The sequence below is a fragment of the Neovison vison genome, chromosome 5 (genome assembly GCF_020171115.1).
Source record: "Neovison vison isolate M4711 chromosome 5, ASM_NN_V1, whole genome shotgun sequence".
Taxonomy (NCBI): domain Eukaryota; kingdom Metazoa; phylum Chordata; class Mammalia; order Carnivora; family Mustelidae; genus Neogale; species Neogale vison.
In genome coordinates, this window is record NC_058095.1 from 132,745,643 (window position 1) to 132,770,432 (window position 24,790).

A 24,790-nucleotide genomic window follows, 5' to 3' on the forward strand; every position below is an offset into this window, starting at 1 on the left:
GCCATTGGTTGGTTCGCGGACAGCGGTTCGACGCGATTGGCCAGTTCCCCTCAGAGCCCGTGCCTTGGTTGGCCTAAGACAGCGCGGAAGCGGGGAGTTAAAGAGTCTATGCCTGTCGTGGGAGCTGGACTGGCCCCTCGGGAGCGCCCAGGAGTCGCCTATTTGGGGGGCTTCCTTTTTATACACAACACTAGGTACGTTCTTTGTCGTCCCTGGCCTTTCCTCCTGTTTTGAACCGGAGAGCTCACTTTTCCTTTCTCCCGACCCACCTGCCCGCTGTCCCCGGGGTGAAGGGGAGCAGCGAGGGAATAGGTGCGGAAGGGGATGGGGTGGGGGGCGCCAAGCAGTGATCGTGTGGGGTTGGGAGTGACACTGGCGTGAGTGTCCACCTCTTCTCCTCTCCCAAGGAAGCCAGCTGCTTCAACCTTCCAAGAAGTAGATTCTTTCTCCCTAGTCTTGTCCCCCTTTGACTGAAAGTAATGCAGTCTCGCATGCTACCCAGGGTTTTTAGCGGAAAAGAGGATGTTTGAGGAGAGGCAACCAAAGGAGGCGGTTAATTTCCCAGCTCTAATCAGTCACAGTTCTTGGAGCGGGGCTGAAGTGGAAGTGGAAGACACACACGCGTGCACAAGCTTCCTCGTCACGTATTTGCATGCTACCAGTCATTGTTGTTTAGCAACTGTAGTTTAATAGGTAATTGTTGGGATATCCAAAGGATGTTCAGAGTCTTTAGAGACTTGCAGTAATGAATAAAGGAACTATAGATAGAAGTCTTTTCGTTGAAGAGTTTTGTGTCTGCTCCTTTAGTTGCCTCGAAAGCAGACCTGAGCTTATTCATATGTGGTTGACTGCTACCCGTGTGCCACGTAACTTTCTGAGCCTAAGTGTTCTGCAAAATGATATCACAAATAGCGTACGTCTCTAGCTTTTAAGATTATTTCAAGGGTCACTTTAGAAAATGTATGTGATGCCTCTTTGTGAACTGTAAAAAATAAATAAATAAATAAAACTCCCAAAGCGTCAGATTTGGAGGATTTTTTTTTTTTTTTTTTTTTTTGCGAAGTATGTTTCTTGAATACATTTTAGTTGTCAAAATCAATGTGGAACTTTGTGGTTTTATTGTTCATAATTATTTCTTTTTAGTTTTCTCTCTCTGCTATGGGAGATGTCAAAGAATCAAGGATGCAGATAACACCGGAAACTCCAGGAAGGATCCCAGTTTTGAATCCTTTTGAAAGCCCTAGTGATTATTCTAATCTCCATGAACAAACTCTCTCCAGTCCTTCTGTTTTTAAATCAACGAAATTACCAGTAAGTTATTCTTGACTAGTATATACAAATTATTTTAAATGTAAACATCTTTCTTCAGGAGTTAAGGGAGAAACACCCTGGAGCACATATGTTTGAAATGTATTCTTTTAGCTGTAATGTTCACTGTAGTGTAGTGATTGGGCTAAATATAAGTTAGGTAGTTTTTTTTTTTTTTTTTTTTGAGTTAGAATTTTTCTTTTTTTTCTTTCAGTGGATAATGTGTTGACTTCCTGAAACTGGGTGTAGCTAGATACTATGATTGGTGGTATGTTTACTAATACTATATTTGAGGAGAAGCTGTGTCATCTAATTATCTATTCTCATTTATTCAGCAAATCTATTTGAATGCTGTTGTGTTAAATAAAGTACTAGGCATAGAGAAGTAGTGAGGGTCATTAGACACAGACTCTCAAGGAGCTTGTATTCTAATGCAGGACTCAGCAAGCTTCTTCTGTTAAGCACCACACAATAAATATTTCAAGCTTTGCAGGTCATCTTGTTGCTGTTACAGCTAGTCACCTATGCCTTGTATCACAAAAGCAGCCATAGGCAATAGGAAAAGCATGCAACATGGCTGTGTTTCAATAAAGCTTTCTTTATGGACATTTGAATTTCATGTAATTTTCACATGTCATAAAATAATAATTTTTTAATTTTTCTTTTTTTTAAACTTTATTTTATTTTTTTTCAGTGTTCCAAAATTCATTGTTTATGCACCACACCCAGTGCTCCATGCAATATGTACCCTCCGTTATACCCACTAACAGGCTCACCCAACCCCGAAACCCCCTCTCCTCCAAAACCCTTAGAGTCCACAGTCTCTCATGGTTTGTCTCCCCCTCTGATTTCCCCCAACTCTAGCTTGCAGTTGTATAAAAAGAAGCCAACATATACTCTAAAGGAAAAGACATAACTAATCTAGCAACTTCAAAACAATGTATGTGGTATTAGTGGTTAGGGTGATCAAGGGTGATAGAGAAAGGAAAGTGCTCTTTTGGAGATTAGGGAAGACTTTATAGCTTTAGCTTATTTTTATTGTTATTTGCTACACTGGAGTTCTTTTGAAGTATGATCTTTTAACCTAGTAAATTACCTAGAAAAACTGCCAAGTGCATTGCTGTTTATGCTATGCTTTCATATCTGTTAAAACTAAGAATCTGTTAAAACTAAGAACAAGTAAAGTTTTACAGTTACGCACTTTATATTGTCATAAATCTGACCTCATGATTTTTGATTGAACTGTATTAAATTTTAGTTATCTGGTAATCTAGAATAAATAGATTAGCTGCAACATAATCCTCAAAGCCAGAATGTGTGGAATGTTGGATTTTTAAGCCTGATTTTATTAAAAATGCATTTGGAATTACAGATTAGGATTTGGGTAAATTTTTGGTTCACTTGGATACTTGAATGCAGAAAAGCAGCTGTGATTACCATTTTCATAATTATTTTAAGGATCAACTGTTTTATGAGCTTTTGCAGGCACTTCTGTACTTAGGACTTCATTCAGTTCATTCTTAGTGAGAGTAAAGAACTTTGATAACTCTAATAAGAGATTTTTACCTTTACTTTGGTATGTTGCATCACTGATGAGCAATTTCTCATTAACTGATGAGGAATTTCTATACCTTTATACTCTCCTGTGATTTTTTTTTTCCCCATTATTACATGATTTTAAAAATCACCCAGTTGGGATGCCTGGGTGGCTCAGTTGGTTAAACATCTGCCTTTGGCTCAGATCAAGTCCCACATTGGGCTCCTTGCTCAGCAGGGAGCCTCCTTCTCCCTTTGCCTGCCACTCCCTGCTTGTGCACGGGCACTTGCGCGCTCGCTCGCTCTCTCTCTCTCTCACTCTGACAAATAAATCTTAAAAAAAAAATTGAAAAAAAAAACAAAAATCACCCAGATGCAAGATTTGGATATTTTAAAATACAGTCCAGTAAGTTGATTTAGTGTGATTTGATTACCATTTACCATTTAATTTAGTGGTAAGGACAAATTTTAAAATACAAGGTTTGAAATACTTTTGCATTATAACCAGTCACGTTATTTCCATAGCTGACATCTGTTAGCATTTTGATGAACTATTTTAGTTTGCTTTTACTCATAGGTTCACTTTCTTTTGTTAAGACTCCAGGGAAATTTAGATGGTCTATTGATCAACTAGCTGTAATAAATCCTGTAGAAATAGACCCAGAAGACATTCATCGTCAAGCTTTATACTTAAGTCATTCTCGGTAAGTTTTCCTTTTTTGTATCTAAGTATAATAAGATATTCTTGAATAAGTGAAGAGAGTTGGGAAATTCCAAAGGTTGGATATATTTATATGTAAAGATATCAAGGAGGAAAAATTCTGAGACACATTTATTGTATCTAAATGAAGAGTGAGTTCAAAGAGCTATATCCAGAAAGAGATTCCCTTGCAAACAGTTCTAAACCTTAGTAGGAATTTTTTTTTTTTTTAAGAGAGAACTTTCCTCTGCTACTTATGGGATTATGGGATAGCTGTGCTTTCCAGTACTTGGTAGAGGGAAGAATATTTTGGAATTGTACCTTTCTACATGATTGTGGCTTCTCCCACTGAATTTTTTTATTTTTCTTTATGGTGGTATGGGGTAAAGCAAAATGCTCTTTCATTGCCATCTATGTTTGGGGAAGCCTAAAATCTCAAAAGCACATTGAATGAAAGGGTATTCATTAGCAACAGAGAGAGCTTTTCTAGATATCACCCAGCTTTGATATAACACCCTAGGAGATCTAAACTACATTGTATTGAAGTCAATCTATTAATCAGAGCAGCCTGATTTTTTTTTTGATGTGTTACGTAGATTGCCAAGCACTGGTGTGACTCAGACTGGTGGCAGTCTGCTTGATGATGTCCAATGTAGGGAGAACTTGCACTTCTTCAGTGGAACAGACCTAGCTTTTGATTACATATTACTATAATCTATAATTATAAGTAACAGTGTTTGTTAATAGTTTGGGGGATTCTTGTTGATGTCAGTTGTATAGTCTGATGTTTTAAATATTTGAAATAATTGAACACTGGTGTGACCAGCTTTTAATTTTTATCCCAAGGTACATGTTGTCAGTCCAAAATAATGGGTAATTGGTGTATTTCAGTAGGTAGATTTGTAAAACAAAAGAGGAGAAAAGAGTGAGAAAGACCCTAATTTTAATTAACTAATGTAATTCAGTAAATGATTACGGCTTCCCCCGTGGATAATGAGTACATTCTCAACAAAACATTCTGATTCATTCTTAGAAACAAACAGTGACTTCTAGTGTCTCTTTCTATCTAATCCGAGTTTCCAATTTCAGTGCTTTGCACTCTTTATTACTGCTCCACATAAAAAAAATGATAACTGTAAGGCAGATGGGTGTAAACAAATGAATCCGTCCATACAGAAGGTGAGCGATCCTGAAAAGGCCCTCCCCTACTCAGGATCCATTCAGGGTATTCCTGTAATGAGTATGCGTCATGCTGGTGTTCTTTGATGTAATGGTCGGGGTACTCTGTCCTCCTTGACTTCTGAGAACCCTCCATGATCATGTTCTATAATATTTGTCTAAACTGATTTTCAGTGCTGCTAGCAATTGCCTGAATATTTCAGGTTCTTAAAGTCCCTCTGATGAAGCAGAAAATGTTTCTGAATGAGGTGATACTAAATCAGAGCTTAGTAAACATTATAGGCTATTATTATTATGCACTGTTATTTTGACCTGGCTTATGTACATGAGATACAACTGAGTTATTTGTCCCCAAAATGGCTGTTGTTCAAGCTGAGATATATGGATTATCATTGTAGCGTATTTTCTCATCATTCCTTTACTTGAAAAATTCATTTGATTTTAATTTGTGAAACATACATTCTTAGATAAGGTTTGTTAAAGCCACAAATACATATGTGAAACATTTTGAGTGACAATCACTTGAATTGTGAGAAGAAGAAGTATTTTACCAATTTATTAACAGAAAGCAAATAATCTTCCTTGGGATAGATTGAAGTGGTCCTCCAAGGCTAGCTGCTTAGTTCTTGGCAAATCTATGCCTTGTGCTCGAGACCCAACATTTTATGTTAAATCTTGTAGCTGATAAGTTTGTGTTGTTGTAATTGCAAATTGTATCAAAGTGGAAAAAAATCATTTGGACAGAATTCTATATTGTCATTATTTCATAATTAATATTTTTTCCTCTTTATTCAGAACTGTAAGGGTGATAGTTTCTTTTCTTCTATTTCAGAGTAAGAGTTGATTCTAAAATTATAGCTATGATAAGCTTGCTATAACTGAAGAAAGAGAATCTGGACAATTTTTAGATTTCTGTGGAATGAAATACTTCTTAATTTACGATGGTTAAAGGACAAAGTTCATTCAAAGTACTTTATGTTGTTAATAGTAATTTAAAAATTTTATCAATGTAAGCCCTTTAACAGAAAATACTATTCCATTCAAACTGAATGGGAAAGAGGGAGGTAAGCCTAACAGCACAATGCCAAATACCTAAATACTGTCATTTACTGAATGTGATAAGATACCAGTTTTGCTTTTAAAATAAGACAAACATTTGCCGGTTTTCAACAGAATGAAATTATTTCTTTGAAAGCTTATTATTTTAAATGTTCAATCAGCTGAAGTAATGGCATGGTTATGTTTCTTCTTTATCTCTGTATAGAATAGATAAAGATGTGGAAGACAAAAGACAAAAAGCCATTGAAGAGGTAACTTAAAACTGTTACTGATCATAAAGCCAGTTAAGCATCAATTCTGCATGCACGTCACCTCTTTTAGGAAGACTTCCTTCAAATCCTTTACTCTTCTGGATCGCCACCAGCCTGGCCTGGCCCCAGCTGTGTCTGGTGCCCTTCTGTGCTCCCATAAAACCAATGTTCAGCTCTGCCAGCGCCTGTCATAGTGCTCTTGTGATACTGTAATCATTTAGTTTAGTGCTTCTTTCCCCTAGGCTACATTCTTTTTTTTGGCCAGTGTTATGCTTTATTTATCTTTTCATTCTCAGGGTTTAGCCAGTTTGTCTCTTCCTTGTGCCTTCAGCATACAGATGAGCACAAACTTCTGTTTCATCTTGGAGTTTATATGTAGAGAAAGTTGAATCTTTTCAGACCTTGAAAATCGAGATTGGCATTGGCAACAATGTTGTTGTTAATGCTTTGAATTTTTAAGACATAGAATATATTTCATGAAATAAAATACCTTACTAAAACATAGTAAAAAGTTTACTTCAAATGTAGGGTTTTTTTTTTTTAAATAAAAATAATAAATTAAGTTTTTCACTTTTTGCTCCTTTGATAATCTCCTCTTAGAGTGCAAGCCAGTCTTATTTATCTAATTATTGCCCAGAAAATCTTTATGTCATGGCAACATCTGTTTTTCCTTTTTCCCTTGCTAGCCCCCTCTACCCATCTCTATTCCTTAGCTTTATTTGGCTCTTCTACACGCCAGAAGACTTCCACTATGGACTATGTAGAGATTAAATGATGCTCTGGCCCCTCCTGCACTTATTTTTCTAGTGTTGGCTTGTGTTTCAGATACAGCATATTTCTTCAAAAACCACTGCATGTGCTTTACTCCTCTCAAACATTGTACTTCTTTATATAGTAACTTCACAATTTTCATTCTGATCTAATCACTAGTTTCCACCACAGTTGAATATTCTCAGACTGGATCGCCTTTCCCAACATTTTAGAAAATATGCTTTCCCTTTAGAATCCTCAACTTTAAAGGGAAATTCAGCAGAAGATTTAAGAAAATGAAGTCAGAGGGAAAATTAGGGTCAGTGTATCAGAAACAAGTTAATGATCAGAAACAAGTATTTTCAAATATATAAATTTTTGAAAGAATAAATATGTGCATAGTCAAAAGAAAACAAAATTTAGAATTCAAAGAAAAATTACAAAATAAAAATGAAGAACTTCTTGTTTCCCCTTACTTCCTAAAAATAACTATGTGACTTTTATACTTTCAGATTAATTTTATGTATATAACAATAAATGATATTTAACAAATAGGATTATCACTCTTATATTGTTTTGCATCTCACTTTTTTGCTTAATAATGTTTCATAGGGTTTTTTTAATTATTATTAACACATACTGATTTTTAGTAATAGCATAGTATTCCTTTGAATGACTGTGTCATAACCTAACTCAGCCCCTACTGATAGATATATAGGTTGTGTTTGGTGTTTTGCTATCACAAATAATGCTTCAGTGAACACACTTGTACATATATCTTTGTGTAATGGCAACATACTTGCTAAGTCAGAAGCTTTGTGTTCTCAGTTTTGGTAAATTTTGCCATACCGCCCTCCCAAAAGGTTATAGCAGTTTTTACTCCTGGCTGTGTTCTGATACTTGCTGTTTTTTTCATGCCTGCAATAATGGTTATTATTCAGCTTCTTAATTTGTATTCTTATCACTTTAAAAATTTCATCTTGTTAATTTGGATTTATTTATTTTTCATTTTGAGTGAACTAAATATATTGCTTTGTTAGTTGGTGGGTCCTTTATATTTTTTTCTGGAAATTGTACTTATCGTAATCTCTGACCCTCCCCCCTTTTTCTTTTACATCTTTCCTTGTGTCAAGGAAATTGTTCTTTACCATATGTATAGCGAAATATAAAGAAAATGTTTTGGAGATGCCTGGCTGTTTCAGTCCTTAGTACAGATGACTCTTGATCTTGGAATTGTGTGTTCAAGCCCCACATTTCCAAAAAAAAGGAAGGAAGGGGAAGAAAAGAAATTGTTTTGAGTTCCTTCCAAAACAGAGAGAAGGAAGGGAAAAATACTGTGTTAGACTTTATTTTATACTGGAATGCAAAAAGGAAAGACCTGTATCCAAATGCTCTTATCTCCATTTGAGTATACTGGTGTACTGGTTAACAGCTAGCCCTCTACAGGAGGAGTATGATTTCTAGCGATTGCTGCTATCTCTAATGTAAATACCCAGCCATGGCCAGTTTCAAATGAGTGCTGGGATGTTACCCAATGGTAAAGGAAGTGCCACAGCCCACAGTGTATGTGGGAGTACCACCATGCTGTTGCAAAAGCCATTATGAATCTCAAGAGTGTGGATACTGGGAATTGTTCAGTAATTAGTGAATAATGAGTTAGGGCGTTTGTTACCTTTTTGTTTTATATATTGCAAGTTTACAAGTTTTTAGCATTGACTTTAACAAGTGATGTACAAAATTCCTGACAATTTAATAATTAGATCTTGAGAGCCAGGATAAGCCCTTTCCAGCACACAATTCATACCTCCTTGTATACATCTATTTCCATTTATTGCTGCTTTCTTCATCCTCCCTTTCGTTATCTGCACCACCCTCCCAAAATTGGGAGGGATTAAAAATATTTCTCTATGGTCAATGCCCTTAGATTAATTTGCAAGTTTTAAGTTTCTGTGGTTGAAGTATTAACATTTCTCTTTATCTATACTTTACATTTCTTCTATTTTACTTTTGGTCATTTGTGGTTTTAAGTATTAAAATTTTTAAATGTTACTATAAAGTCTATGTAACATGTTTAATGATTTTTTTGAAAATAACATAGGTACTTGTTTGTATCTGGGGGGAAATTATGCCTAATTGTATGACTTTAATTTTCTAGTTTTTCACAAAAGATGTCATTGTACCCTCTCCTTGGACTGATCATGAAGGGAAACAGCTTTCAGAGTATCATTCCAGTAAATGTGAGTGTACTAAAAATTATATGAATAAAAATTGTAAAAATCATATAGTCGTAAAACTTAGTGAATGTAAAGCAATATATAGTGAAGTGTCAGCTTCTCTGCTTTGATAAGGATACATGCTAGATTTCTGGATACCAGAAGATTTAACCTTTTAAGGGTCTGGTTTCCAAGTATGAACAAGTCATGAGAATTAAAGGCACAGCATAGAGAATATAGTCAGTGATATTGTAATAGTGCTGTATGGTGACAGAGGGTAGCTACACTTGTGAGCAAAGCATAACATACAGAGTGGTATAGAGTTGTCAAATCACTATTTTGTACACATAAAACTAATATAACATTGTGTGTCAACAACAAAAAACTGTTTAGAGGTTACAACTGAAAATGTGAATAAAATGTACAGAATTCTTACTTTTGGCTGTTTTATTCTGAATTTAACTTTTTCTTCATGACCTTTGTGAATATCAGTTATGATGGTGATAGAGGATCCACTGATGCAGAAATAGTTGGTACTGAATCAAGAACTGAGTTGTTGGTGATTTCTGCCTAATTTTCAAAGTTAATATTTAAAATGAAGTTCTTAAATTGCTTTTTGCTAATTTGCTGATTTCTTATAAAGGCAGAGGAAATGTGGACACTTGACCTCTAGGGCAGTATAATATAGCTGATTATATACAAAATTAATAAGGAAATTGAAGGACAAACCAGTAATCTTTTATTTTTTTGCCTTCAGGAAATAGTTATCTTTTATTTGCTCTCACTGTCCTTTGAGTTGTGAGCAGTGTTCAAGTATCACTTGTGTATTTCACTTGTACATTTCAGTGAAATTGCCCACTCTCCTATATAGTATACATTAATTATGCTCTCAGCATAAGAAGGACTGTTCATTCCTTATCAAAAATACAATTAATTGGTAAAATGAATTGAGCACTTGCCATATGCCAGACAGTGCTAAGTGCTTTCAGTAATTCCTTATAGTAGCTCACCTGAGGGAGGTACTCTTATGGGCCTCACTTGATGAGAAAATCTAGTTTTAGAAAGGTTGAAGCACTTGTTCAGGATGACGAAGAATAAAAGTGGTAGAACCTGGATTCACAGCTAGACGTTCTCAGTTGGAGTCTGTTCTCAGCAACAACAAACTGAAGGTAGCATGCAGTAGTGGATGGAGACCAGAACTGGAGATCTCCTGCTCCTCCCAATCTATCTCTCCCTCTCTCTCTATCTCTCTCTCTATATATATATATGTTTTATATGTATACTTTATATATATCACCTGTAGGGGTGATCTTGATCAAATTATTCAGTCTCTTTAGACCTCAGCTTGTAAAATAAAGGAGGTGAACTGCGTAGTTGTCTCTCCTAGATCTAAAATTTCTATCCAGGGTGACATTTTCATTGACACTGGTTTTTTTCCCCCAACTCCTTTCATGTTGATTTTTGAACAGGTGAATCTACCTTCTGATGTGGTCTTTTTACTGGTAGGCAAAGGCAGAAATGCTTTGGTTTATTCACAGTGGCTTATGCTGTTAACTTTTACTATTATTAATACTTGTGCAGCAAGGTGCTTCAGTGAATATCCTCATGTGTTTTTATTTATGGACATGAATGAGAATTGCTTTGGCATATACACATAGGCTGAGAATTCCTAGCACATAGACTGTGTGTTTACCTGTTTTGACTATGCAGTGGCCCCCTTCTCCAGAATGACTGCGCAGTCTACGTGACCACCAGCAGTGCCTAGGATTCCTACATCCCCACATCCCTGCCAGCACTTGGCATTATCCAGCTTTCAAATCCTTGCCTTTCCTTTTTTAAAATTAATTTTACTTAAATTCAATTAATTAACATACAGTGTATTATTTAGTATCAGAAGTAGAGTTCAGTGATTCATCTGTTGTATATAACACCCAGTGCTCATTACATCGTGTGCCCTCTTTAATGCCCAGCATCCAATTACCTCATCCCCCCACCTACCTCCCCTCCAGTGACCCTCAGTTTGTTTCTCAAGATTAAGAGTCTTTTTTGGTTTGTCTCCTCTGATATTGTCTTGTTTTATTTTTCTCTCCCTTCCTCTATGCTTCTATGTTTTGTTTCTTCAATTCCAAATATGAGTGATATCATATGATAATTGTCTTTCTCTGATTGACTTATTTCACTTAGCATAATACCCTCTAGTTCTATCCACATCGTTGCAAATGGCAAGATTTCATTTTTTGGTGACTGAGTAATATTCCATTGTACATATATACCACATCTTCCTTATCCATTCATCTGTCATTGAACATTGGACCCTTTGCATATAGTTTGGCTATTGTGGATGTTGCTGCTATGAACATTGTATGCTTGAATCACTGCATTTGTATCTTCAGGGTAAATACCTAGTAGTGCAATTGCTGGTCATAGGGTAGCTCTGTTTTTAACTTTTTGAGGAACCCCCATGCTGTTTTCCAGAGTGGCTGCACCAGCTTGCATTCCCACCAGCAATGTAAGAGGGTTCCCCTTTCTCCGCATCCTTGCCAGCATCTGTCGTTTCCTGACTTGTTAATTTTAGCCATTCTGACTGGTGAGGTGGTATCTCATTGTGGTTTTGATTTGTATTTCCCTGATGATGAGTGATGTTGAGCATTTTTGCATGCGTCTGTTGTACATTTGTATATCTTCTTTGGAGAAATGTCTGTTCATGTCTTCTGCCCATTTCTTGACTGGATTTATTGCTTTTTTTAAGATCTTTATAGATTTTGGATACTAGCCCTTTATCTGATAAATTCCTGATGGGTTGTTTAACAGTCTAAATGATTGTTGACATTTTCATTTCTTTATATACTAATGGTCTTTGAAATTTCCTTTCTTGTAAAATAGCTGTTTATAATTTATTGGTTATATTTTTATTGGAGTTGCTGTCTTTTTTTTTTTTTCTTGGTAATTTCTAAGATACCTTGTTTAACAAAGTTATATGGGTTCTAAACATTTCATATACCATCTCCCATTCTGTCATAGGTATGCCATTTTTGTTCTTGATGCTGTTGATTGCAAAGAAATTTTTATTTTGATGTAATCAAGTGCATAAAATTTTTTTTCTCATTTGATTGTGTTTTAAGCTTATTTAAGTCCTTCCAGGAGGAAACAACCAAGGAAACACTTGCAGTAGAGTTAAAAAGCATAATAATGTTGCAGTTGTTGTCTTTCTGATCTAAGGAGGTCAGGGAAGGCATGCTGGTAGAAGATAATTTCAGCTGAGACCTAATTAACCAGACTAAGCAAATGAGGGAGAAAAGTCAAAATAGTATGAGAAATAGCTAAATGTGAGAGAGAACCTGGTTTCTTTATGGTGCTCAAATAAATAGTGTTTAGCTGGAGAACAACTGTGCTAGAGACAGACAAGATTTTGAAGGGCTTTCTGGGATGCTGAGGTGTTTGGACTCTAGCCTGAAGATCAAGGACGTTGTAGGGTTTTCTGCAGCAGAGTGCCTTGGTTACATTTGCTTTATAGGTCACACTGCTTACAGCAAAGCAAGCATTCAAATGTAGGATTTTTATTTATTTATTTTTTTACTCATTCTGACATTATTTACTAGGATACTCTAATTTATTTACCCACCGCCCACTTACTCATTCACCCATTTACTTATTTAAGTTTATTAGGTTACTAGACTTTATTCTATAATGTTCTTTAAGCCTTCTGGCATTTTTGTTTGTTTTTTGTCTCCTTGCCTTTTCCTTCCTTTAATTTTGTTTATATTAGTCATTTTAGTCATTGTGTGTTTTTTTTAATCTCATGATTTTCAAGTTATAAAACTTAGTAGTCATTAATTTTCAATTAAAAAAAATATTTGCAGTGGCACCTAGGTGGCTCAGTCATTAAGCTTCTGCCTTCAGCTCAGGTCGTGATCCTAGGGTCCTGGGATCGAGCCCCGCATCAGGCCTCCCTGCTCTGTGGGAAGCCTGCTTCTCCCTCTCCCACTCCCCCTGCTTGTGTTCCCTCTCTCACTGTCTCTCTCTGTCAAATAAATAAAATCTTCAAAAAAATTATTAAAAAAAATTTTGCAGCCCTACCTTTGATTCCTGCTATGAAAATAAACTGAACATAGTTTTATCAAACTTTAGGTTTTGTTGAAATGATCAGGCATTTTAATTCAGACAATTTATATAACCCATTTTGCAAAAGCATTAAGCAACAGAGATCTGTCTGAGGACTTTGAGGTTTGACTAACGTGCATCCTCAGTCTTTTAAGACTGACATAAATACAGAGTAACCATACTTTCCTTAAAAAGAGTTATTTGTTCCTCTTTATTTGCTGTGGTAGTTCTTCAAGTTTTATCTTTGTGCTTCTTCAAAATTTAAAAAACTAACAGAAGCATGCCAAATTATTATATGTTCAGATACTTATTTTAAAACTTATAAAATGAAAGTTTTCACCTTTTTTTTTTTTTACTCTGGAAAAGGTCACTCTTAAAGTATATGGAGAATATAAAGTGTAAGATTTGACACTTAAAATGTTTTATAGGTATTAATATAACTAGTGAATCTCCAGTTGGACGAAAACTGACCATCCATTCTGAGAAAAACAATGGTGAGTGTGAATATAATCTGAAATGAAGAATGTTCCACATTAAGCTACATTTGATTTTAAATTCAGTTTTTGTGATAACACTTTACTCTGAAATAAAAATCATTTAATTATGAATGAGCCATAGGAGAGCTAATTTTTTTTTTAAATTAGAATACATATGTCCCTCCATGTTTTAGAAATAGCAGTAGTGTGTGTGTGTGTTGTTATTGTTATTTGAAGCATGTGAGTTGATTTCTGGTGTTGGAAAGCATTTTTCTGAATATTTGTGAATAATTAGGATATCTATACCCAAATACACTTGACCCTTGAACAACATGGTGGCCAAGGAAGGGTACCAGCCCCTATGCACTCAAAAATCCATATATAACTTTTTTACTCCCACAGAATTTAACTGCTAGTAGCCTACTGTTGACTGAAAGCCTTACTAATAACAGTCAATTAACAGGTATTTTGTATGTCATGTATTATGTAGTGTATTCTTACAATAGAGTAAGTTAGAAGAAACCGTTAAGAAAATCGTCAGGAAGAGAAACTACATTTATATAGTACTGTACTGTATTTATTGAAAAACATGGACATTTAAGTAAACCCATGCAGTTTAAATCCATGTTCTTTGGGGGTCAGCTGTGGAGATGGGCTTGTTTTCAGAGCCAGCAGTACAACCAGAAATTAACTCTTACCACTGACACGTTTATGTCAGAGCTGGAAGCGGTGGCAAACTGCTTATAGAAGGGTGGCATGTTTTTAATAGAATGCATAAATGAAATAATTCAATTTGGCTGGAACATCATGGGGAGATGGTTGATTGGGAAGCACATGGTAAATTGCATGTAATATGCTTGCATTGATTTATCCATGTTTGTATTTATTTATCTGCTTACTTCCAGCTGCTTGTCAGACATTGCTGTCTCTTCCTGTGGATTTTAATTTAGAAAATGTATTAGGTAAGTATTGTATTTGTTTAAACCTTTAATAACTTAGAAGGTTTTGTTTTGATGGCTTTTTGTAAATGGAAGTAGGTGGCAGTGTCTCTTTCTAAAGAAGTGGGGATATAGTCCTAAACTTTCTTTTTCTTTAACTTGGCCTGATTAGCCTTTTTGTCATAATGAATTTTGCTGTAGACATAAACTATTCATCAGCACATCTTACTGGTTTACTTATACTAATAGTGAAGTATTCAAAAAAGAAGGAGTAATTTCATATTTCAAATGTCACATATGCAATTAAATTTTGCCCTCTTTTTTGAACAAAATTCAAATAAATAGTACATGCTGGGTTTTTTGTTTTGTTTTGTTTTGTTTTCAAAGATTTTATTTATTTATTTGACAGAGATCATAAGTAGGCAGAGAGGCAGGCAGAGACAGAGAGAGGGGAAGCAGGCCCCCCCACCAAGCAGAGAACCCGATGTGGGGCTCAATCCCAGGACCCCGGGATCACGCCTGAGCCAAAGACAGAGACCCCAACCCACTGAACCACCCAGGCGCCCCTACATGCTGTTTTTTTTAAAAAATCACGTTAACTGAAGAATAATTGCTCTTTAAAATGACTACTTTTGTCTTTACTTCTGCTATTATTAAATATAGGTGACTATTTTAGAGCTGATGAATTTTCAGATCAGTCTCCTGGAAACCTCAGTTCTTCATCCCTCAGAAGAAAGCTGTTTTTAGATGGCAACGGAAGTATTTCTGACTCTTTAACTCCAGCTTCTCCCAGAAGTCCTTGTGGTGCTCAAGCCTCACTGGAGGTTTTTTATTCGATAGATTTATCTCCTGTACGGTGTAGGAGCCCTGTGCAGACACCAAGTTCGGTAAGACGTTGTGCTTGAAGTGTGCTGTGTAGTTGGCTATAGATGGACCTGGACACTCATTTTGTGCTCAGGGACCAAATGGTTGCCTTTGGACTTTGTATCTCATGAGGGTTAGCCTAGTTCACATTTTGTCATTAGTCAGGAATGTTTTGGTGAGACTCCATTTTTTTATTTAGATGTATACAGGATCAGATTAATCATGAGTCTCAAGGAATTTCAGTGTAAGTTGTTTTCTGAACTAGGTAAGGTTTTCAGTACACCACAACTGGATTGACATTAATTGAGTAATCTAATTTAAAGGTGCTCATAAATAGCTGCTCCTATTAAATAGAGTGGTTTGTTTAAACATGGCATTTATATTTTATTTTAACCAATGTACTCTATTTCGAAATGTTTCTAACAGTCTTCTTAATTGTTCTCATTATAAGATGCTTTGCCTTTTGGTGAATGACCAAAGTTTTTAATGGCCTACTTTGTAAACGTGTTTTGAAGATTAAAGTAAATAGCATATGGTATAACAAATTGAGAAAGAGAATAGTATAATTTTATTTTTATCACAGGGGCAGTTTTCTTCCAGCCCTATTCAGGACAGTGCAAAAAAATACAGCTTGGGAAGTATAACCAGCCCATCACCTCTTACTTCACCCACTTTCTCACCAATTGCGTTTCAAATAGGAAAGACTCCACTCTCAGGTATGTCTCATAAGAAAATCCCTAATTTCAATTTTTATGTTTACCAACATTTGTTATTAAAGACATTCTTCTTTAACTTGGTCTAACTGTAGAGCTTCTAAATGATTACTAATCTTCAAAAATTTGAAAACTGGCTTTTTTTTTTTTTTTTTTAACAAAAGGAACAATTTACCTTCAAAACCTGGATTCTCAACAAAGTTCTACTCTAGTATTAAACACCAGCCATCTGATTAGCAGTATTTATATCAAGTGTTCTTGTAAAGGGAATCAAAGAAAGATGGCAAATTTAGAGTTAAGTTGGTTTCTGTATACCTTCTGACCTGTACTTTCAGAATTTGGTAATCAGGTATTTATATTTTGTAAAGATATATTTGTTTGAGTCAGACTTTTAAAGTAAATATAGTGTGTGGAAACTTACGTGTTTCTCTTTGCAATGTGTTAGTTTCTCAGAAAAAAAATTGTAACTCCTTTTGAAAAAATTAAAATAGTTATTCATAATAAAATTGGAAACCTGAAAACTACTTTTGTTAGTGTATGTATATATATATTTTTTTGCATAAATACATGTGTACTTTTTTGAGGAGATAGACACACACACCATAGTTCTATGGTTTGTTTTTTATTTTGTTTTGTTTTTGTTTTGTTTTTAATTTATTTATTTGACAGAGATCACAAGTAGGCAGAGAGGCAGGCAGAGAGAGAGATGGGGGAAACAGGCTCCCCGTCAAGCGGAGAGCCTGATGCAGGGCCCGATCCCAGAACTCCAGGATCGTGACCCGAGCGGAAGGCAGAGTCTTTAAACAGGTGCCCCAAATGGTCTGTTTTTTTCACAAAGAATTGTACTGTGAACATTTTCATAGGTCTTTCAAATCATTTATTATTGTATGAAACAGTGATTTTTAATCATTGATCATGGATATATCATTTGTTCAACCACTGATGAACCTTACTTCTAATTTTTTATTAAAATAGTAATTATTTTTGTTTATACACTGTATTGTACACACTTTAGTTTAAATTCTCAGAAGTAGAATTATTTGGTTAAAGGGGGTGAACGTTTTTAAGGATCTTGATGAATTTTGTCAAATTTTCTTCATAAAAGGTTGCATCAATTGAAATTTTTATCAATAGTATGTAAGAAAGCCAGTTTCTCCCATTTAGAAGTACTGGTATTACCATTCTTTGTGATGTTTCTTAATTTGTTATATTACAAAAGTGTTTCTTACTGCTTTAATTTTTGTGTCTTTGATTATGATGCTTTTGAACTCTTTCCAAATACTTTCCTTTATTTGAGGGGAGGGATTCTTAGTTCATACTTCACTGTTCATTTGTTTTGTTAAACAAATGCTTTCTTATTGCTTTAACTTCTGTATTTTATTATTGTTTGTGTGGCTGACCACTTCATGTTTATTTGCCATTGGGAGGATTGTTTCTGGGCCCTTGCCCTTTTTTTTAAACTTCTGTTTTTGTTAAGCCAGTGAAGTTATAAGAAGCATTATATTTTAAAGCACCTTTACCATTTTGATTATCATTGTTAAGCTCTTTCTTATTGCAAATATTATTTTACAATTTTTTCATGCCTTTTAACATTGCTTATACTGTTTTTGCAAGGTATTTACCTGCTTCATTTACCAGGTATAGCTATTAACTTGTAGCTCTCTGCTGATTTGTCCAGTATCTTCTTTGTATATGAGCACTATTACTATAGGAGCAATATGTTTATGAGGAAATAATTCTCAGAGAATAAATTTTTTTTTAATTAAAAGGAAGTGCCAGAGGAATTCTTTTTGAAGAGTCTTATCCTACTTATTGAGACACAGTCATTTGTGCTGTTCTTTTTTAACCCCAAAACTTCACTTCAGTAAACAGTACACTCTTCTAGAAATCCAGTTTTTCGGGCATTAAAACCTTAGTAATATCTTCCATTTGCATGTTCTTATGATGGAATTTTTCCCTTTCAATCTTTTAGAACAAAGAAAGTTTACTTTTCATTCCCCTGATAATTCGTCTGGAACAACACATTCTAATGGAATTACTAATCCATGCATCAGAAGTCCTTATATAGATGGCTGCTCACCAATTAAGAATTGGTCTCCCATGAGACTCGAGATGTGCACAGGTGGTACTCAGTGTCGGACGTCCCTGATTCGGATACCTTTTGCTCTTGAAGCTCACGGGGAAGACGAAGAAGATCAGCTGAATCTTCCTTGCGCAGATGCCTCATCACCAGCCATGGACACGGGTGGAGTACCCCTGCGGCAGGTGAAGAGTGACACTGCTGCCCATGGCACACATTTGGTAGTGACCGCCATGTCTATTACACAGAATCAGTCCAGCACTTCTGAGAAAGAATTAGCACTGTTGCAGGATATTGAAAGTGAGAAAGAGAACAACACTGTGGATATGGTTGATCCCATAGAAATAGCAGATGAGAACACTTGGATTAAGGAGCCAGTTGATAATGGGAGTATGCCCATCACTGATTTTGTGAATGGGATTGCCTTCAGTATTGAAAACTCTCATATATGCATGTCACCTCTCGCGGAGAGCAGTGTCATTCCTTGTGAAAACAGTAACATTCAGGTAAGAAATTTTAATATTCTGGAGTCCTTTACTTTCTCCCTTATTCTTTCTTTTTCTGAGGTTATACTAAGAAAATGGGTTAAATGTAAGGACTGGAGTATTATACAACTTTTTAAAAGTATCAATACATGATGATACTAAGAGGGTTAGTTTCTTTTAATTGGGACTGATGGTGCATATTTAATAATCCCATTCACTGGTATTTTTGTTGTTCTTAAATATTTTATTTATTTGACAGAGAGTTCACAAGTAGGCAGAGAGGCAGGCAGGTGGTGGGGGGGAAGCAGACTCCCTGTTGAGCAGAGCGCACAACGCGGGGCTCGATCCCAGGATCCTGAGATCATGACCTGAACTGAAGGCAGAGGCTTAACCCACTGAGCCACCCAGGCGCCCTACATTCACTGTACTTTACATGTGTTAATTTATTGAATCTTCACAAGGCTGTTGTGAAATAGGTGGACAGTTACCCCCATTTTACAGATGAGGAAACTGAGGGTCAGAGAGGTTAAGTAAATTACCTTCATTGGTAGCAAGTAGTGGTGCCAAGATTTGAATCCTGCAGTATGTATGTCTTTAGAGCTCACGTTTCCGAATCTGAGTTTGTACTGACTCATGGTAATAGCTGACACGAACGTGGTGTTCAGTGTGTCAGGTGCTTTTCCGACTACATTATATGTAGTCAGTCATTTAATTTTCCCATCATAATTCTCCCACCTTTTCAGAATGCTAAAATTTGAAACTCACAGGAGGATTCTCAATGACCCAAAATTAAATATAATCATCTGTTCATGTTTTTATGTCTATATAGTCTCTCCTGACTTCCAAGATCATTGCTCAGAAAAATACACTAGAATCGCTTTTATATCTGTTAGCTTCTAAATTTGGTTCCTAAGTGAAAAAGCACTTACATCAAACTTAGCCTTCAAGGTATTAACTTTTCCTCACTACCTTTTTTTTTTTTTTCAGAATATTTATAAAAGAATCAAAATGCTTTCATTGAAATACACTTTAATCATCTAACTCAACTACCCATCAGAAGCCTATATCACTACTAAATTGTCATCCTCTCTATGCTTCAGTGCCTGCAGGGGAATATAATCCATTTTTGGGCTTCTCTTATCATTACAGGCCTCTGCCTTATATTGAGCTAAAATATGCTGTCTGTGGTATCTACCAGTCAGTTTCAGTTTGACGCTTTGGGCCATATCGTAATAATATTTACCATTGGTAGAGCATTTATAGTTTAGAAACTTCAGACATTCTTATTTTCCTACCACAAAGGCTACTTCTAACCACTTGAAGATAGCCTTATTTTCTCAGGGCCTTTTGACTTGCTTTATTGTGGACTGGTTCGCTTCCAACTGTGGTACAAGCTGTCATCCCAGAATGTCCCTTCACAGTGGGAATTCTCTTCACCTTTCCTATGTTCTGTCTTCTGTTTTCTGCATTCCATTCTTCTCTTTCCTTGTTTACCTCTTACTTTACTGGAACACATTTTCTGGAAGCTGTGTGAAAAGGAGTACATATTTTAGATACTGCATGTCTGATCATGTATTCTTCATTCTCTCACATGAGAGTTTGGAAATAATTGTCCTTCAGACTTTGAAGGCATTGTTTCATTGATTCTATTTCATTATTGCTGTTGAGGGATCTGAAACCATTTTAACACTTAATCTTTTGTATGTAGTCTCTTTTTACCCACCCCTGGACATGTATAAGATCTTCTCTTTGTCTACAGTGTTCAGAAATTTCAGCGATTCTTTGGCGTGGGTATCTTTTTGTCCATAGTACTGGGCATTTAGCAGAGCCTTACGATCTGTAAACTCATGCCCTTCACCTCTTCGATCTTTTTTTTTTTTTTAATAATATCTTAGATTTCTCCTCTCTCACTTTTACTTTTCTTTCTGGAATTTCCTTGTACTTCTCCAATTTTTAAAAATCCTTCCGCTATATTTTTTATCTCATTTTTGTTTGTGCATCATTAACTTCTAAGGCCTTTTGTGGGCGGAGGGGGTTGTTTTGTTTTTGCTTTTGGTATTAATTTAAAAATCTGTAGCATGGCTGGCAAAGCATCCAATAGTCTGACCTTTACCTTACTCGTCAGCTTCATTTTGTCTCCTTTTATTCTCTTTGTTCAGTCACATTAGCTTTCCAGAGTTTTAAACAAAGAGCCTTTCCCCCCCACAGCTTAGAATTCCTATCTCTCCCACTTTACCTAGTTAACTCCTATTAGTTTTGTAGTTCACAACTTAATAATCACCTCCTCAAAGGAGCCCTCCGTGATCACACTAGCCAAGCTAGATCCCATTATATGCTTTCATAATTCCATGTACACTTTGCCTTCTTTCCATTCAGACCATTTATCGAGCAGTCATGGATGTTTTTGTTTATCCCAGAACTTATGTGTAATAGCTATTTGTTAAATGTTTGGAATGAAAATAGAACAAATGTATAGGTAAGTTCAACCAGAAGGACTGTATAAAGTGAGAACACAAGCCATTTGATGTTTGGAACCCTGAGGAGAAGTCAAGGGTTTGCTAAAGGAAGCAGAGCCCCCAAAGGAAACTGAGAGGGACCAGCCAGAGAGAGGGACATGAGGAAAGCATAGTGTTAATATAACATATTAACCAAAGAATGGTTATTGCTGTGAAAGTAAGAGCAAGGGATATGGGGCTTAAAAAGTGGCTGTTGAGTTAATAACGGAAGTAATTTGGTGAGTGAACAACGTCAGGGTAGAGTGATGAAAAGTGAGTGGAAGGAGGGTAAAGGAGGTGAAGTAGTGAAAAATTATGTGTAGATAACTGAAGAAACTTTGTTGTGAGGGGAAGGGTTATCATAGTTAGAAAAGAACGGTCAAGTCCAAGATCTTTTTGTAGTTTTTTAACTTTGTTTTTACTTTAGATGGGAGAAACTAGCATATTTAAGTTGAGAGGGAGAAGAGTAAAAAGACCAAAGAAAACTAGAAATTGGGCAGGATAATTAATAATAATAGGTATCAACTATGTATCCTTTTCATGTACCAGAGATCAGGGCAAGTATTTTACAGTTAGAATCTTTTTTTTTAAATAACATATAATGTATTATTAGCCCCAGGGGTACAGGCCTGTGAATCGTCAGGCTTACACACTTCACAGCACTCACCATAGCACATACCCTCCCCAGTGTCCATAACCCAACCACCCTCTCCACACCCCCCTACCCCCATCAACCCTCAGGTTTGTTTTGTGAGATTAAGAGTCTATTATGGTTTTACAGTTAGAATCTAATCCTCATGATGCCTTACAGCAGATGGAATAAATATAATATATAAAATAGTAATGAATTTTATACATAAGGAACTGAGGTCTGTGAGATGGGATAGAATCTAGAGCTCTGGTAAGAGGTAAGAGGATTAACACAAGTAACCCTTCCACTTTTATAGGGGACCAAGAGGTGGCGGATGGACGTGGGTGTATATATTTGTAGCTGGGGTCTAGCGTGGTTTAGGGAGCTTGGGCTTGGGAAAGTGAAATGGCAGATTTCCATTTATTTCCTAGCTCAGTTAGTTTTATCAATTTCGGGAAGTGAGAGTTTCTTTGAGTTTTATTGTAATCCTCACTTTTATCTAACGGTTGTGAAAGTAACAGGAAAGCAAGTTCATAGTGGCTCGTTCACAGATTACAAAGGACACTACAAGATGTATTTTATCAAAAGGAATAGTTTAATACAGTGACAACCTTGAAGAACAACCAGTTCTGTATAGAATTACCTTTTATAGTTCTATATTTTAAATTCATTATAATCAATGTTAAATAGTATTATTAAATATGATCAATATTAAATAGTACATTGTATTGTTTACTTGCGAATGGTAGTATTCACTTAAATATTCACTTAAATATTTTATATATTTTTATTTTTATATATATAACTCTACTTATTTTATATATATAACTGTTAACTTGTATTTTATGTGAGTATGTAATTTTAGAAATACATTTTATATAAATATTTTTAATTTTACTTAGACATAAGCATTCCTCTAATTTTGTGGCTGAGTTAGTTTGCAGTGTTATCCTTAGTGTTTTTTCCTCTTTCCTGGCAGATGGATAGTGGCTATAACACACAGAATTGTGGGAGCAATATTATGGATACGGTTGGAGCAGATAGTGATGCACAAAGCTTGGAAGTTGAGAGTAAATCTCAAGTTATTAATACAAAGGTATGGAAAAGACAGAGAAAGCTTGATATGGTTGTGTAAGTATTTATTATATATGACTTTTTTCAGGGGCACCAGTTGGTGGAGCATGTGACTTGATCTCAGAGTTGTGAGTTCGAGCTCCACCTTGGGTGTAAAGATTACTTAAAAATAAAATCTTTAAAATAAAAATTTTTTTTCAGTGTATTTTCCACCCATTTTGCTTAAAATTTTGTTGATCATCATCTGTTTATGCCTCATCCTAGTTTGGTTCATTTAACAGAGTATGTTTTTTTTCTTTTTTTTAAGATTTTATTTATTTATTTGACAGAGAGAGAGATCACAAGTAGGCAGAGAGGCAGGCAGAGGGAGAGAGAGGGAAGCAGGCTCCCCACCGAGCAGAGAGCCTAATGCGGGGCCCAATCCTAGGACCCCAAGACCATGACCCGAGCCGAAGGCAGAGGCTTAACCCACTCAGCCACCCAGGTGCCCCAGTATGGTGGTTTTTAAATCAAAACAGCTCATTTTCCAAAATAACTTTTTGGCTATGGGAGAGGTTAAGAGGTTGGAGAGGGAGAGCTAGTCCTACTTTGGAGCAGACACCTGAACTCCTTTTCTTAAAACTAAAGAGGAATGGGAATAAGGGGTGCCAAGACAGTTTTTTTGGCCTCTAACATTATTTCAAAGTTAAACATAAAGAATTTCGATCATTAAGAAAATGATACACCTGAGAGACCACACATCAAAATAAGAACTCTCAAAAGTAAGGGCTCTTTTCTTTAAAATCCAAAAGCCTTTCAAGACTATAAATAACATACCTTACCTACTAAGTATTTGTACAGAGGTATGCTTTTGATCAGGACATTTACTGTACCTTCTTGATAGGATGGTTGTAACTATATTTGCATATTTGAGGAAAAGCCGTCATAATTATAGGCACTGATCGGGAGAATCTTTCATTTTTATGTCAACTTGTTCATAAACACAATAAACACCAGCAACTGTGCAACTGAACATAATTCTCTCCCAATGAATATTAAGATATAATATGGAGGCTACCTTAATTTCCTTTTCCTCCATTTTGTTGAGGTGTTTGGTTGTAGTTGTTCATTTAGAAGCAAGCAGGTAGGGTACAGGAAAAGGACTTTTTGATGCAGAATATTGATTTATAGAAAACCCTATCTTCACTGTGCTTTTAGAATTCATAAGGAAATCTGCATTTAGGTTTTGAAACATGGTAGTTGTGCCCTGCACCTTTGAATGGTCCTATTCAAGCAGCAAATAAGGTATTTTCTGCTTTTTTCCCACCCCACAGGAAGACCGTGTAACACAGAGGTGTTGAACGAACACAGAAACTTCCCATCAAGGCAGCAGTCCATAGAATACCTCTCAAAGCCGAGGTCCATCACTCAGTGGCTCCTCACATAATTTTTATGCAGAGGATCAATAATGTGATCGTGACTGGGAAAAAGTTGCTTCAACTAACATGCTTAGCATTTTTTCTTTCCCCCCTTAATGTGAAAAATCAAGGGCTTAGTGACATGGGAACAGAAAAGCTCCTGGAACTTTCAACTCATCGAAGTACAACTGTATTTTTTTTAATAAATATTTTTGTACTTACCTTGATTGATGTGTTTAACAGTAAAAAAAAATATTTGAGAACAAGGACTTTGCTCCTATCCCACACGGTTAGTGAACTGCCTAATAGTAAACCTTACCAACAGGACAGAATTTAGCAGTAGTTTTAAGAACATGTAGAATTGTGAGGGTACGGTTTTATTTTACATAAAAATATGTGACTATACAAATGAATTTACATTTATAACCTTTGTGAAAGAAATAAATCTTAGATACAAAACAAACTTGAAAAGTACAAAGGAGATTAAGCATTTTTCCAGGATTTTTTAATTCTCAATTCGTTCATTTGTGTACAAATTCT

The 24,790-nt window shown here is 35.7% G+C and overlaps 1 protein-coding gene across 1 annotated transcript; it reads left to right on the plus strand.

Annotated features, from left to right (window-relative positions):
• Nucleotides 1-70: 70 nt before the first annotated feature.
• BORA (BORA aurora kinase A activator) lies at nt 71-24,472 on the plus strand. The gene is made up of 12 exons (XM_044249860.1): nt 71-194; nt 1,144-1,311; nt 3,442-3,548; nt 5,988-6,033; nt 8,939-9,020; nt 13,526-13,591; nt 14,479-14,535; nt 15,175-15,398; nt 15,959-16,091; nt 18,061-18,674; nt 22,759-22,875; nt 24,167-24,472. Exons 2-12 carry the CDS (start codon nt 1,159-1,161, stop codon nt 24,191-24,193), a joined length of 1,626 nt encoding a protein of 541 aa, XP_044105795.1. The 5' UTR covers nt 71-194; nt 1,144-1,158; the 3' UTR covers nt 24,194-24,472.
• The last annotated feature ends 318 nt before the right edge of the window (nt 24,473-24,790 follow it).